Here is a 16,781-nt window from a genome sequence, read left to right on the forward strand (position 1 = left end):
ACCGGCCGCGGCAGCCACATTTCTATGAAAGCGAAATGCAAGAACGCTCGTGCACTTAGGTTCACCTTAAAGAACACCAGCTGACCAAAATTAGTCCGAAGCCCTGCAATATGATGTATGTGACAATTCACAGTGCAGTTTAATAATGAGGCCACCATTCCGCTGCATCGAAGTCAGAATTTTGTATCAGTTGCGCCTACCCAGAAAAAACAAAACAAACAGAACACTTCGGCTTCACTGTGAACAAAACAGGCAGGTAATATTCACAAACGTACTGTTAAAAAATAGCCAAAGCAAGATTGTGTCTCCATGTGAAATTTGAGCCGAAATGGCCAAGCAGTTTAGCTGCAAAAACCATGTAAACGGGGATCTCTTACTGTGGTACTATGGAACACTCAGGAACATACCGTATATGGGGTCGGCCGAGTGTTCTGCGTTTGAGAATAGTGCTCTATGCAGTACTCACCATATACCGCCTTCACTACGCATCGCCTTGGTGCTGAAGTTTGTGTGGGCTGCAGAGCCGAGCCATTTTCCCGGTGGGTACGGCATCGGGTCTAGGGTGGCCAGTACGCCGAAGTCCTCCGCCACTCGGTCCAGTATGTAGCGCGACATCCACAAGTGGTCAGCGGCACTGATGCCTTCCAGGGGACCCACCTGGTACTCCCACTGCGGAGAGACGGCCATCAACTTGTTGCATGTCAGTGACACTGGACGCGTCCTTACTTAAGACTGTTACAGATGAATTGAAATTCAGAGAAAGCAGAAAGAGGAAAGATACGCAGGTCAACCAGACAAGCGTCCGGTTTGCTGCCTTACACAGAGTTAAAGGAAAGAAGACGCATTTAAATAGCGTCCGAATAAGTTTCTACGCAACAAAACAAAAATGTTTACAGCTTTAAGGCGTAAGGTACTAGCCATTGGACAAACAGCAGCACATACAAGGGCATAAGAAGCACGAAAACACCCTCTCGAACTCCCTTCCCCTTAACAATTTCCGGAAGTAAGCCTCGGGCTATCTTTGAACTATATCCGTCTCTCGATCCCTGTGCAATGCCACTCCAGGTCATAGTTGGTAGAAAGAGAGAGAGAGAGAGAGACAACATTTGCGCGGAAAATGTTTCTTGGCGCTTGCAGCCGTTACGAAGGGTCCAGGGATGGCATCCGGCACTTGGAGATGTTCGGAGAACTGCAGAAAGCGCGAGTTGTTTGTGCGAGTAAGTAAACAAAGTTCTCACTCAGCGTTCGTGCTCGACACAGTAATTGAAAGCGTGTGGGGGTGCCTTCTTAGAGAGACCATGCAGCTTTGTCAGTACAGTTGTTACCGACAATGGCACGCGTGGACTCAGAAGCGAAGGCGATATCGTGCTCACTTTTTAGAGCCTTCCCCTTATGTCCCAACCAGCTGCTTGCACGCGTATGTACCGCGGAGTAAAACATATCTGTGGCTCTCACGAACGGATTTTCAGTTCCGAAACACCAAACATCTTTATGTACCGTTGAATAGCAACATAATTCACAGAGGTACGGAGAGTTCAAAGTTCACCCGCCACAGATGTCGCTATGTGTGACACTCTCAATTTTATTGTGGCATGTTTGGCTTCAATGAAAACTGTGGTTGTTGAGGTGGTAGGCTACGTTTAACCATCCGCATAAATATGCAAATAGTCTCTGTATGTTTGTTGCAATAATAACAACCTCAGTTGCTTCAAAGCCGGATAATCAGCTTTCCAAGTAATTCCCAGAACAGCAATTGAGGCACACTCCAGAACGATCAAATGTTGAGTTAGTTGGCCTTGCATTGCTGGGGAGGAAAATTAGCACAACGAAAAGACAACGCATATCGCAAGGAAATAGAAATACAAGTGCTTGTCTTTGTCTTCCCTCCCTGAGTGAGAGTTGGCATTTTGTTGCACCAATGTTCCTCATCAGAGGCACATTTTGGGTTGTCGAAGGCACCAAAGAGCAGATCAAGGTGTGGCCGGTGTTTTATTAGTTTTTGGCATAATCCCTTGATAAGCAGTGATAAGTCGTGAAAACGTAGCTCGGCCACTGTACAGGCAGGGAAGCCAAATGATGGTCGTACTGGACCCTTGAAAGATGAAGCATTATGTTCATTCTGAGTGAGTCCACGGCTGCGTGCGGGGAGGAATTGAAGAACTACGAGAGAGCATTACGTAGCAAAATTAAAGCCAGAAAGAGTCGGCCCGGCACGTGATCACGTCACGGTAAGCTTTAGTGTCTTCCACCGCCGCGCGGAGCCACGCGAAGCTACGCGAAGCGCGCACGCTCTTACGAAGAGACAACGGGCGCGAAAAACAACGCGTGGCGGTTGCACGTCAGTTACTAAGAAGGCTATAAATTTATGCGGTGCAAGAAGCGACCGAAGTTGCACAAACCTCTAAGGAGAATATTTGTACATGATAGATGGAAAAGCACTTGATCAATTGCGCGTCAATTAAGACCTGCCGGGAAACCAGCACACTTGGCGAGTCAGCCGAGTTGGCCGAGTCCACCATCATCATCTGTTGGGTCGACATTTTCAAAGAGAAAAGGTGAAAGGAATGGCTTCAGGAGAGTTGGCTTGAGAAAACTGCAGAGAGACGTAATGCTCCCTTCTAGTTTATTTCGTTCCTTCGTGGTTTCGTGAGTTGACGCAGGTGGTTTGAGGTGATGACGATTTTTGTTGACATTTAGTTGTTTGAGATAAGAGATAAACACGAGCGCGAGCGCAGGGATTGACAGAATATTTTTTCCAAGGAGCGAATGTTAGCCTTGCGTGTATTTGGTAGAATGGCCGACTGGAAAGTACGACTCCCAGAAACAAATCCTTGTGCAGCTGCAATACATATTGCACAGCTGCATCCCAAGTTTAACCACAAAGATATTTTTAAAGCCTCAGAGGTGGTAGAAAAGCGTTTTCTTCAAACGCACACTGTAGGCACTCTAGAAGTGATCGCGGTCGATGACGAAGCATAGGCGTGGTGCCCTTTAATGCGAGGTAAAGATTCTTCGTTGATAGAAGCCGAATACGACGACACAGGTTTGCGTATAAAACATAATGCGAACAACGGACTGGACAAGAGGGCAGCAGGCAGCGTTGGTAGCGTCTAAACCAGAGCAAGTCATGCAATCTCGCGCTCGCGTCTCCCATACGACTGGCGTGGCCCGATATCATGCCTAACATGGCACTCTGGGAAACTTATTGGTGCATGTAGTATACTGATACTGAATCATCCCCAGTGTGCAAGAACAAGCCCCTGTCAATTTAATAGTCACGTGTCTAGTTGCACGCGTGCTCACACTTGAATAGCCTCCAGTGAGCTTAAGTGGCATGAAGGAGTTAAGGACAACGCAATTTTATTGCAAATAAGGAATCGCAATGTGTAACAAATACGGAAGTAATATATAGACCCTATTATTTTGAGTAAAATTGCAAAATTCTTTTCGTCTTAAATTTTTTCTAGAGTTGCCGGCTACATCTTGCTACACTAGTGCTATTTGCATACTGTAATATGCTTTTTAGTTATGTGAGCGATGACTTGCATGCGATGAAAGCCGGGGATCGTATAGTTAAGCACGCATATTTTTTGTTTCGTTTGTTGTGATCTGAAATACCTGTAAATAATTGCCTTCTAAACGAGACCACCTAGAGTCTCTGATGTTTATATTTGCTAGCTACTGCCAAACACGACACCTGTGGAGACCATGCAGACATGCTGCAGATCACAGCTTTCAACTGTTGGTGAAATTTCTAGTGTAAACAAGAAAAATAAAAATGAAATCAAATTTAATAAATTCTCCTCCTTTCCTATAATAGATATACAGTTACAAGTCCTCTTTTGAAGACCCTTACGCACGGCGCCATCATTGTCGTTGTTTCTTTCACTATTATAGATTTCGAGGCAGTCAACGGTAAGCATGCCTTGGTAAGCGAAGCGACAATAAATCCGTACTCAGAAGCAATGTCGACTGCATACAGGGGGCACGCTTGAACAAGAAGGAAACGGAGAAACGGTTAAAATCGCCGCTCAACTGTTTTTGTAACATTGTCGTGGCTGTGGAAGTCTCACAACATTTACAGTGAAAACGGTCAATGGCACGACGCTGTGTGTTTGTAACCCTTTTTGTATATTTTGGCATAAAGACTACTGGCATAATCAGCGTTTACGCGGACGCGTCGCGAGTGTGCGCGCGATCTTATTGCTTACCCTAATGCATTTCCTCAGGACAAGCTACTTGGAACGTTACTATTCGTGCTAACATCGGCTACACAATCATGGTATTTGTACTATTCGTAAAAAACAGGAGGAAAATGCGTCGAGGAACGTCTGGCGACCATGCTTGAATAGACAGGCCGTTGGTTTTCCAGGATGACTTCATGGCATCACGTTACAGGAAATGTAGCTCGGTAAGCAGTCTCTCCCAAAAGGATTACTTCTTGGGAAAGTTGGTGCTTAGGTTTGCTAGGTATACTTTCTGGTGCAAAATACATTACTTGAAAAGGGACAGAAGAGTGGAAGACAGTGAAGCGTCAATGCCTCCCTTTCTTCCGCCCCTTTTCAAGAAATGTATTTTGCGCCACAAAGTATACCTAGCAAACAAAAGCAGTCTCTGAGCAGGCAGCTTCCCTCAAGTGGCACTAATTTTGGACAACCGATATTACCTGCTGTTCTTATCGAGTGTGTGCGTTCTCTGCATCCATGCACACCATTCTAGCATCCTTGAGTAGTCTGACCTACAGTGACCGGCCCTACTGTGTGCGACCTGCGCTCTGTGTGATCTGTGCTGCGCGTACTTTGCTTCACTTTTTAGATTTGCCATCTTTCTTTTTCTTTCCTCTTTCCTCCCCTTCTTCCTATCTTCAATTTCTCTTTCGGTCTCTTCCTTTCTGAAGAATAAGAAGACATTGCGCCTCTACCGGGGGAAGTGGCAAGTCTGCTCCTCGCTTTGCCTTTCGTGTCATGTGTATATATGTTCGAAAATAATAATAATAATAATAATAATAATAATTCTGCGGTAATGCTGCTTAAGGAACGGCATAGGCTTATAAGTGCCCTCCGAGTAACATTCATTAGCAACTCTAGTACTAATCGTGCAACAAAAAAATGGACTTTTACCTGTGATAGGACGCCCTCAGAGTTCGTACCAGCCATTTTGACCCCGGCGTAAGTGCATGCCTTGTAGTGAGCGTCCGATACGTATCTCCCCGAAACGGCATCAGCCCCGACGCCATAGCAGTATGGACCTGAATACGGACAGATAGAGTTAGTGCGATAAAATTTAGTGTTCAAGTTTTTTCATGTAATAACCAATAACTTGTACGTAGAAATAGTCGAATCATGACCGTCGCGCGATCCTTTTAAACTTTGTTCTGGAACTTTTAAACACGTAAGCATTTCTATGCCTGCCCAATGTGTCCCGCATGAGGAGATCGCTTTCAAGATAAAGCTCGTTGCAGCGAGTGAATTGACCTTCGTGCCGCTTCTCGCTTCAACGCGCACTAAGCGGCCAAAACACAGCGCAATAAAGCTATCAGCCCTCGCTGCACTTCTTCCCCATCGAAGATAGCTTTCAAGATAGGGCCCGCGCGGCAGCGCCATACCTGGTCATTGCCAGAGTACGGTTGATAAAGGTTGATAATGGCTCGCATCGAGAAGAGGCAGCGTCATTGGCTACGTTTGCGTACGAGGTCTACCGAACCTGATATTGTTTCATTATGTCCCGTACTACAGCCAACTTCGGCCACTGTTCACCTTGCGGAAATCGGCAGCATCATTTCAAAGCATCATCATATAACATGAGAGAACATTGCTACTACTTGCCTCTTCGTCGTCTCATGTTGGTCTCAGCTAACATTTCAGTGTTGCAACCAAGCTTCTCGTTTCACGATTCTTTGGCCGTATTTCTCGCTATTATACAAAGCACATAGCATATGACGACAAAGAAGCAGGTGATTCGCAGAAAATGCTGATGCATCATTTAGATAACCCCCACAGGAGATTATGCGTGTAATGTTTTTACCACCCATGATAATGAACCAAAAGGAAGTTGAAAACTGCCGTAGCGCTTGTTGTTCCACTAGAAGGCACATTTCCATTGCAATAAAACCAGAAAAATGTAATACCTATTTGTTCATGAACATAGTTCTGAAACGTTTTACCTCCCACGGTAATAATTCAAAAGGAAGTTAAAAACTGCCCTAAAATGCCTAATTCATAAAGCCGGACAAGGGGTGACAACAAGCAGCTAAAAGAGACACTGTGCCTTTAGGATGTTAACTACATTTCTCTGGTAACACTGGGCGCTCACTTCATTGTTAAAATTCGTCGACAGCGTACACCAGTGATCGACACTGTGAGCTTGGTAAATACAAGCACCGGTCTTTAGCAGGGGAAAGCAGTAAACACTGTGATAAATTTTGCGGTCTTTCTGAGGCCTTAATTGTAAGCAGTCTTGAAGCGAAGGCCTATTTTTATAAATAAGCTGCGCGGATTTAACCGTCGCAGTTGACGAAAGTCCTATAAGTGTACCTCGCGCCCACAAAAACGCGGACATATATGCAGAATGCTTTCGGCGCAGAACATCGATTCTTGCCTGCATATACAGTGTCTCACAGTAACCTCACACTGGGTCGAAGCTGGGTCTAGAGTCAGCCAATCAGGTGAGCGCTCATGCAAGTGCAGTGTGACTGCACCGGCTGCCTCTGCGCGTCACAGCGCAGTGTACTGAGACCGAATCTCAGCATCTTGTATTAGAGCACGCCTCGCAGCCTCAACTCCAACACCACCTCTCCTATGCTGCCAGAAATACGAGTGTGGTGCTTTGTCGTGAGGATGGCCAACTTTAACACGCAGCTTACTTGGAGCGAACAGTGCGTCATTGCATACTGCGAGGAATCACATCACTCCTGCAGGAGAAACAAGTCAGCATCTAATATGCAAGTTAATGCGCTTTATTAGGTGATGTGCAGCTCTAACGAGGCACGCATGAAGACATAGAAGACGAAGACACGACGGCTGTGTTACTCTCTTTTGTTACCTCGCGTGACCTGCTTATGTTACCCGCCGTACAGGCTACGAAGATGTTCTGCGACTTGCCTAGAGGTTTTATTGTATGGGTGGCGTCTCTTGGCCAGCCTAGTGGGTGTCCATCCTTTTCAGTTATCACGTACTCTTGCTCGATACCGAACCAGGGCTCTAGGTCATTTGCCTTCTGCATTGCATCAAGGCAACTCCGGCGGGTATTGCTCTCTGAAACCAAAACAAAATGAATAACGAAAACGAAATCAGTATACTGGCAGTATAAACTACTTCAGTGTCTCGGTGTGCAAAACATCCCCATGTAAAAGCGAAGGCTCAGGAAAAAAACGGCGATTACCATGTAGTTGGAAAAAGAAGAGCCACAATATTCGAAGTGGGGGCTATGGAAATACTGTTTTAAAGTTAAGCTTTTTTAAGTGTTACATAGCCCCACCGGGATTTGGTGTATAAAAGGAGTGCTGAACCCCCCCCCCCCCTCCCCCCTCCCTTTTGGTTTGTTGACAGAATATAGTATAGGCGGATAGCATATGCTGCTATAAACATTTCAGCCAAGGATTTGTAGTCGTGAGCGGTGCGTGGAGATCCCAAGTGGAGCAGGAAGTCAGCTTCCTCTCAGACGATTTCTTTCAAGTGAAGCCTGCTTCTCACTCTTTTCTGGACGGTTCTTTTCGTAAAATACTGAATTACCACAGACGGCTGCTATTGGCTAACAGCTGGTGTCAATGATGATGTTTGGAGGAGTACGCTACTTCCTACTCTTACTTTGTGCGCTTATTGATGAAGTTTAATAAATAGGCTGAAGTAAGCGAAAATCTATTTTCGAATTTAGACAATAAATACGTACTTCGGAATGAATCCGCCCTGCCTAGCGCTGTCGTCGCCGTCGGGTCCGGCTAATTTCGACTAGCCTTGAGCGCCCAACTATCATCGAAACACGCGGAACTCAAGGCCACACCACACGCAGGCTTGCGAACGCGTGTTCACTCCTGGTCGGACGCCTAAGTAGACTTTTTGATAGAGCTTCAACATGTGCAAGTCGAATGTGTCTACTATCCGTCAGTCAAGCTGGTTAAGGGCAAAGCCGGTCCGCACCACGCAGCATGCATGGTCAGACTAGAGTATACGAGCGCGAGCATGTAAACAAGCCCTGTCGTGCACAAAGCAAACCAGGTACATACACACTACAGCTGCATTCAGCTGCAGTGTGCTACGTAGCGCAGATGTAGCGGCCCCCGCGAGGGGCCATCACGAATTCACTGGCTAAGCGCATTGCGGCCCGCGGAGGACAACCGCCTTTGGCTTAAGTTTGGTCCGTCGTAGGCGCCAAATTAGGAAGCAGTGGCGGCTACGCAAACATCCAAAATCAAACTCGAACTGCGCGGCACGGTGAAGTTCAGTTGCAGGAGCTTTATGGACACGCCGCGCTCCTCCGTAGCTTTCGTAGTGCAAGGCATTCAAGAAGGAGCGGAAGCACCGCGAAGGGCGTGTTTGATTTCCAATACCTCCGTTTCTGCAGAACGCATTGACCTACGTCTTACGGCAAAGTATTTGTGAAACAGTCTGGGTTAACTTCAAATGCATTTATCCACTTACGTAAAAAGTCGCAGTTTCGCCCGAAAGGCGAAGCATCGACTGCGATAGCAAACTGGTAGACAGCTATACGAAATAAGGCTAGTAGTTTTATTGGCCGCGTAAATTTGTACACATTCACTTACTGACTCAATTAACAAGCATAGTGTAACGAGCGCACACGCAAACATGAACACATCTCGCTCAGGGACCGCGTCAAAACCCACCGCCAGAATGCTGGGGTAAGGTAGAGCGGCAGCAGCAGCGAGCGAACAGATCTCCGTGCTGCCACTCGCTTCAACGCGACCTTAGCAGTGATAACGCAGCGCATACGAAGCTAGTAGCCCTCGTCGCACCAAGAATCGGCCCCCATTGCAGACACTCATCTCTGAGTTGCGCCCTCTCGCATGTGACGTCACTAGGGGAACTACACTGCCGCGCCACGCGTGCGCTGGCTACGTGACGGCAAGTTGAAGCTGTCGGCTGATGTACTCTGCTCGAATGTTTGAAATGTGAGCCGGCAGGTTCCGTATAACGGTGTATATACGTACTTTTCCGGGCTACTACTCCCTGCGGAATCGATCGGAGTCACCGTCAACACCACGCTTAGTGCTCCTGGTGTCGTCTGCTAGTGTGTAGACGTGCGTGTACGGCGGTGCTCCATCGTCATTGCAGTTCCGTTGCCGCGGTGCTCTCATATTGATTTGTCAGCACTTCCTTGACGATTAATTGCAGCACTTGGCCACCTATACTGTGTTTGCACTGTAATACTGAGTTTCGCTCTGCAGCACATGCTGCGTGTTCGGTCGCTTGCTCTGTTGGCCGCCGACATTCCAATTCTGGTGCTGCCCAGCACATTTAGCACATCGTAAAATACATTTCATGACATTCTATGGAAACTATACACGTGGTAGCAGTGGCGCGTTATTGCACCCTCTGTTTTAGCGGCATTGCAGCAAAATGAGGTCTGGAGCGTCTGATAAAAGAGCGGCCAAAATTACTGGACAGAACCAAGTTTTTATGCGAAGCATACTAGCCGCATAACCACGCTCTTCCTTACTGCGCCGCGTGCGGCCGCGTAGCTACCATATGACGTCATAACAGCTGCAAAAGCGGAGGCTCAACTCGTGCGCTCACTTGCGGCCGCGTAGCTGGTCTCAGCTCGTGCGCTCGCCAGCGGTCGCACAGATGGTACTGCGGCCTAACTCCCGCTCCTCCCGCTAAGACACTGACGTCACAACAGCTGCAAGCCGGGCTCAACTCTTGCAAGATGGGCTGGGTGGGAATCGAACCAGGGTCTCCGGAGTGGGAGACGGAGACGCTACCACTGAGCCACGAGTACGATGCTTCAAAGCGGTACAAAAGCGCCTCTAGTGAATCCGGTGTTGCCTTAGAAATGAGCGTCGCTTGCTCAGGCGCACATTTCGTTGCCGCGCCGAACGCTGCGTTGCTCGACGCTCACCGCGTCCAATGCGGGGCGTGTAGTCGCTGCGCCGTAGCCCATTGTCTTACACCCCTTGGCGGGTCGACGGGAACGCTGTCGCGTTCCACTCTTGAAGGCGAAGCAGAGTAACGCATGAGTTGTTTCTTCGTCTAGCCGAACCAAATATAGCCAAGCAACAGCAGTTCACCAGGCTAAACAGTGGTTCAACAACTAAAATAAAGGTTAGTATGCTTCGCATCCTGGGCTTAACCTTAGCTAAGCCACAGCCATTTTTTTACTCTTGTGCCGCCGTGCTGACCTTCCGAAGAAAATTTTATTTCAACTTGATTACTTTTACCATGACACAGCTCGCTCCTGCATGTTATTAAGCTCGGCGTAACCATGGCGGGTGATGAGAATTAGCGCTATCGCGTATGAACAACAGGCGGTAACCTTTGCTTAGACGACCGTTTCGAAAATATTTTATTCTGTAAACGCGTCATACGCATTGAGGAAGAAGAAGAAGAAGAAACCTTAGTAAAGAATAGTCCGGCAGTTCTTGATGTGGTGGCCTCAGGTGACGGCTCGAAGTTCTTGGACTCGAGCGGCATCTTCGGCTTGCCGGACGGCCCAGAGCTGGTCTGCCAGCTCTGAACATCTGATAGCCGCCTCCCAGCGGCGGCGACGCCTACGGAGAAGGTCCCCGGCGGCTCCAGCATCCGGGGCGGCGTCGGGAAGAACGGAGCTCGAGCCTTCTACTCTGGCAATAGCCGCGATTATGGACGCGTCGCCAACGGAGCTGCTTTGATTACCGTTGTTGCCGGTACACTCCCAGAGCATGTGTCGGAGCGTTGCTCTGTGTCCGCATGTTTTACATGCGTCTGTTGGACACAAACGCGGATGGCAGTGGTGTAAGATAGCGGGGCTAGGATAGGTGTGTGTCTGGAGCAAGCGTAAAGTTACGGCCTCGTTCCTGTTCAATTTATCGTATTGAAAAAAAAAAAAGAGAAGCTTCGGTTTGCGAGTAATTGACTGAACAAATAGCTGGAGTGCTAACACACACCACATTACCCTTCATGAAATCCACACAAAAGGCGCAGTAAAGTGCTGACAGACTTTCTGGCGTTTTCTTTCTTTTGATAACATGAAATTCTGTAACGCTGTGCGACGACTGCTCGAAAATCCCCGGGCATGGAACGGGAGGTAAAAAATGCCGCAAAAATGGACCGTCAGAAAAGAAGCCTTGGCAGAGCCACGCCGTATACGTGCGAAAAACGCTCGATAACGTTACACTGCCACGTGGAAACAATATTAAACGAATATAATTCTATGCTCCATGGCAGTGCCGAGTAGCCAGCGCCAAAGCGATTTGCCGGCCGCCATCTTCTATTCCTTCCGAAACGAGGCAGTCTCCAGCTATGCCGCAAGAAACTGTTTCGTTCAGCATAATAATGCATCTTTAACGCGCACGCGTTGCTTTGACACGGTGAGTTTTCGCAGTTGTATGACGTCGGATGACAGGCAGGAGACGTGGGTGCAGCCCGAGAGCGTGGACCAATAGGAGAGGGCTAATGGCGAAAAGGCGCTGTTGTGCCTCTCGAGCACTCGGAACAAAGCATGCTTCACCGGCAGACGTGCAGCTGTGGAGTGTCACTCAGGCTTCGTCGTTTGCTCAAAGCGACTAAATCAGCATCTGCTGAGAATAACGGATAAGCAATTAGATTACGTAACATCTGCTGTTCTACCACACAGAGTTGACAGGCGAGACAAGTGCCTCTTCTCCTACCCCTCCCCCCCCCCCCCTCCCGGCCTATGACGGGTCCTGGCGCCGACGGCGACCCGTAAACAACGACAGCTCGCTTCAGGACGACAACGCCGCCCTCCGACTACCGTGAAGGCCAGTCACCCTAACCTCAAGTATTAATTGTCACGAGAAGGCCACTAAATGATGAAAGGGGCAATTGTCGAGTACTTCCGTAAAAACAGCGTCGACATCAGGTTTAAAGCCTGCCACGTGGTTGCCTCGTATTGTGCAACGGTTGAGACCAGGGAGTGCGGCAAAAAGGTGGGACGTTGGGGGCGGGATATTGTAAGGGGTTGGGCGTTTCTGATTGGCAGTGAATACCCTCAACGAGTGAAGAGGGAAATGAACGGGATAAAAAGAATGACTGGAGTGGAATGGCAGCGAAAGCTGACGACAACTCTCTGTTCCGAATACTCTGTTCCGCATTTTGACATATGCGTCACCGCACTGGGTCTCTATACCGTAAAACTATTCCATTATGTTTTTATTTTAATCTCCTGATGTCAAATTTGCATTACCGCCGACGCAAGGATTGGCAGTGGCCCACAGAGTTGTCTGAACAGACCAATCCAACGCTCCCCTCGTTTATAGGAGGTCACCTTTGTTTGCTTGAAAAACGAGTAACATTGCCTCTACACTGAGCGGCTTATCTTATCTAATTGGCTGACAAGAGGCGAGGAGCACGCTCAAGTGGAGAGAGATTCGATGGGGCCGAGCCAGTGCACTGAAAATCGATAGCAACATGAAGAGGGTGGGGCCGGCGTCTGCGATTGGTCCACTTTTCCTTACTTACCTTGAGGTGGCTGGTCGAAAATCACGCCGGCATGCAACGAAAGGTTAAGAATGCCGCTAAAACGTATCCTCAGCAAAGAAGAGTTGGCAAAGCTAGGTTATAAACGTGCCGAAAGTGCTCGATAACGTTACACGGCCACGCAAAACGTTTTATTGTACGCAAATCAAGCCATGCTCTCCGGCAGGTGCGAGTAGCCGTACCCGAGCGATCGGCGGCAGCCATCTTTTATTCCTTTCGGAACGGGGCAGCCTGCGGTTATTCAAAAAAAAAAAAAAATCATTCAAAGTGACGCGCACACGTCACTTTGACGCGGTGAGTTTTCGCGGTATTGTGACGTCGCGTGACAGGTAGGTGAAGTGCGTGCAGCCCGAAAACATATGGCGAATAGCCGAGGGCTAATGACAAAAAAATGCCGAATAATAAATAACTATTTATGTTTTGTTAAATTCAGCCATGCATAATCAGTGTGTACACGTCATATCAGAAAGGAGCTATCGCGGGTTTTGTGGCGTCGAGTAACAGATAGGCGAAGCGGGGGGGGGGGGGGGGGGGGGGGAGTTCAAAAAAGTTTTTGACCAATCGTGGAGGGCTAATTACAGATTTGGAATATAAATGTTTGGAATGGCTTTACGTTACAGCGCCCTGCGCCCGTACGTGATCACACACAAATCACACAATGGAAACGACTGTGTATGGGTTTGTTAGAAATCAATAAGTATGTTTCTGTTGCCGGACGCCGAAAAAACTGCGAAAGGTTACTCATATACAGGATTCGTTTTTAAAAGTAGATTCGGACTTCTGTGGAAGAGGCTTGGACACGCAAGGACTTTAGCATGTTGTTTGCTCCAGTAGATGTAGTCGTTGCTGTAAAACTTGATCATGTACATTTCTAGAAAAACCTTTTCTCATCTCCTGAACGTGGCTCGGGACGTTTCTTTCTCCCGACACCTCGCACGACGCCATGCATGGAGCATTCGCGACAGCACAGCCGCCCGACTTCAACACAGTGCCCAACGAGAAATAATTATTTTTGTTTTGTTCAGTCTAATCGGGCGCAATCAGCGTGCGCACGCGATATCAGGTGGGGAGTTCTTGCTCTTTTCGTGACGTCGCGTGGCCGACAAGCATAGTGGTGATAGCACGGACAGTGTTTGACCAGTCGTGGCGGACTGATTGCAGATTGCAATACAAACAGTTTGGAATATATTTACGTTATAGTGCCTCTGGGTGTGCGCCACCGGATGTTTCACCTTTATAGCACGGAGTTTTCTACGATAAAGCACTGTCAGTGACATCTCATTTTCCGTAATGCGACAATACACACAATACACCACGAAAGAAAGCCTGTCATGTCTAACAACAAAACCGCTGCACATTTCTGCCTGATCAAACGTGGTTATACGCATGATAAAGGCTTACTTATGGGTGTGCGGTCGTGTTGTAGTACTTCGCAGAGGACCAGCTTGTTGCGGCCCTTGAGGAATGGATCCCTGAACAGGGCGACTGGCGACAAGTAGGCCTCGGACTCTGGGCCTGCATCCGGCCACTGGTAGGATAACTTGGCGCAAAAAGTCCATTCCGGGCAGTCTGCAAATCATTAAACAATAAATGATGGAAGGCATAGATAAACTACACGATAAGAGTGAGAAAGTGAATCGGGTATCACGTTTCACGAAGTATCACGTTTCAGGCCATGATGAGCCTATACGCTTACTGAAATCATCGCATAATATAGTTGCAGCCTGCCGCAGAGCAGAAAAAAGCAAGTATAATACCGCGCCCAACCCAGAATATCTATAATCTGTGCTGGCGGTATCTGACGCTTGAGTGCTTGGCACTTGAGAGTGAAGTGCGGAGGGATATTTTCTCTCCATCTCGCGATGTGGCTTCCACGTCGATGACCATGTTTTCCCTTAAGCTTATCGGTCACCTTCGTGTGTGCAGCGGAGAATATATGTGCACTGTTATTGGAGCACGGAAAGCGATATTAGGTATTGCGGCGAGACTCTGTAATTAAGGACGATTCGCCATTGATGAGAAAGCTGAGCGTCATGGTGCCGTAAATTTAAGCCAGATATCTTCACGAGATTACGCCGTTATCTGTCTGTGATAACCATGGGCTCCTTGCAACAGCCTACACATGGTAGTATCGAGTTCGCTCTAAGGAAACCTTAGTTTTTGTGCACTCAGCCTCGGTTTTCTTGGTAATTAGGGCTTAAAGATAATTGTAAACGTACTGCAGTTTACGGAGACTTGGACCTGAGCAATGACAGTGATGGTGGCCTTATCTCGCGACGGTTAAATTGAACCAGAGCGCACAACCACGGCCTTTGAGATCCGGCAGCTTGTCGGGCCTCTCCCTGCCCGGTTTCGAAAGATTGCAATGGGGGGCTAAGTGCTGCTTAGCTGAGTGCATAAGTGCTTTGGCAGTAAACCGATTATTATTGTAAAGTGGTTCTTTTCTGTTCTTTTGACAAGATTTCGCTACCTGAACTACCGCTACGGTTCCGGCATTCCGTATGTCTCATACATCTAGGTACAAGCTATACCTCTCTAATATCATGTCATTAATAACAAGAACGAAGTAGCGTTATTTAACTTCTAGCTATAGATGCAGCGAGCACAGCCACGTGTTGTTTGATCTTTCTACTACGGGATAAAGAAGAGGAAGTTGCAATTTAACAAAAATATGTTTAAATATCATCAGGTCAATATTATACCTAACAAGCTCATTGCGTCATTGTCTAGCGATTTGAGCAAAGCCAGCACTGTCGCGTCTTTCCGCACTTATCATCTGCCTGTACTATTTCTCATCCGTCGATCGAATCAGTCATGTGACGAGTTGCGTTCTGGATATCAATTCATTTGTTTTTCCTGATCAGACAATAAATACGGGCTCCTGAAAATACATTTGTCGGGGAAGCTCACAAGTGATATCGAACGTGGGTGCTGTGAAAATTTCTTAAAGAAAATTTTAGGTAGCGCTGCATACAATTCAAGGTTGAACCCATAGTTATAGCCGGAAAGAATAGAAACACCATTAATTTAGGTATCCTCTGTCAAAAATATTGCATCAAAGGGCCTCAGCATACCTCCATCAACGAAATTTTTGAGGGTAACGTTTAAGCTAAACGTGGTGATTAAGACACATAGAAGGAAGCATATCTTCCGGCCAGCTACTCCCTCTATCAGTGACACTAAAAGCCTTCTTTAGAAGCACGTTCCAGCATATTTTTTCTTTTATGCATCTACACACCTTCGGCGCGCTTCGGCTCGAACTCCAGAGTCTTCGTCTTGGATCTCGTTTTCTCCAAGGTTCCATCGACGAAAACGTAGGTGCAGAAGACAGCGTCGTCCGGCTGCTCCAGATCGAGATAGCGTTGCAGCACCGTTGCCCTGTCCGTGGCCATGTTCGCATCTGCGTCTCGCGAGTAAAAGTGTGAAAAGCACCGACGGCTTACGAAATAGGCTCCAAGGTGCGGAGCACCCTCTCGCATCAAAAGCCGGCGTTATCGCAGCGCGATAGCGGCTTTTTCGCTTTAAGAGGAAGCTTTAGCTCGGGTGCTCCTATCTAAATACGTGTAAAAGGAGAATTCCTTTTTCTCAGCAACCACTCCACCAAATTTGATGAGGTTTTCTGCATTTAAAAGAAAAACTTAAAATGTAGTAACTGTTGGTTTTGAATTTCCGATTTGGGTATTGAATTTTTTATAAAAAATTGGCCAAAATTGAAAATTTTCGAATAACGCAACTCTAAAGTTTACAACTCTGTAACTCAGCAACACAAAATGATAATACAATTCTGTGAGTTGCATCAGGTAGTACATCCTAAGCGGACAAACGTTATATGCTAGACATGAATCTAAAGAAATTTGTAATATGGAAATACAGCTTTTGCTGAACGCTCGTAAACAACGTAAAAAATTCACGTAAGATAGAAAATGACGTATCGAATTTGTCCACTTTGAATGATCTAACGGATGCTTTTTACAGAACCGCGATATCTGCTTTAGATGTAGAGCTATGAATTTGTAAACTTGGTGCTTCTATCTTTTTCGAACTTTCGAATTTTTGAAAATCTTCCTAACGAAATTGAGGACCTAAATCGAAAATCCGCTTCCAACAGTCACTACAATTCAACCTTCTCTC

The 16,781-nt window shown here is 47.2% G+C and overlaps 1 protein-coding gene across 2 annotated transcripts in view; it reads right to left on the reverse strand.

Moving 5' to 3' along the window:
• LOC126524617 (glutamine synthetase 2 cytoplasmic-like) overlaps positions 1–16,254 on the reverse strand; it is a 61,271-nt gene extending 45,017 nt beyond the window's left edge. Inside the window, exons 1-5 of one of the 2 annotated variants that reach the window (XM_050172916.3) lie at positions 15,889–16,245; positions 14,052–14,219; positions 7,101–7,253; positions 5,121–5,248; positions 467–669 (exon numbers count right to left, since the gene is read on the reverse strand). In XM_050172916.3, coding sequence (XP_050028873.2) covers positions 467–669; positions 5,121–5,248; positions 7,101–7,253; positions 14,052–14,219; positions 15,889–16,129 — 893 coding nt within the window. In that variant the 5' untranslated portion in view covers positions 16,130–16,245. Of the gene's footprint in view, positions 1–466; positions 670–5,120; positions 5,249–7,100; positions 7,254–14,051; positions 14,220–15,888 lie in introns of both variants that reach the window. The other variant, XM_055067393.2, reaches the window with a different exon arrangement.
• Positions 16,255–16,781: the final 527 nt, after the last annotated feature.

The sequence above is a fragment of the Dermacentor andersoni genome, chromosome 3, assembly GCF_023375885.2.
Source record: "Dermacentor andersoni chromosome 3, qqDerAnde1_hic_scaffold, whole genome shotgun sequence".
Classification (NCBI taxonomy): Eukaryota; Metazoa; Arthropoda; class Arachnida; order Ixodida; family Ixodidae; genus Dermacentor; species Dermacentor andersoni.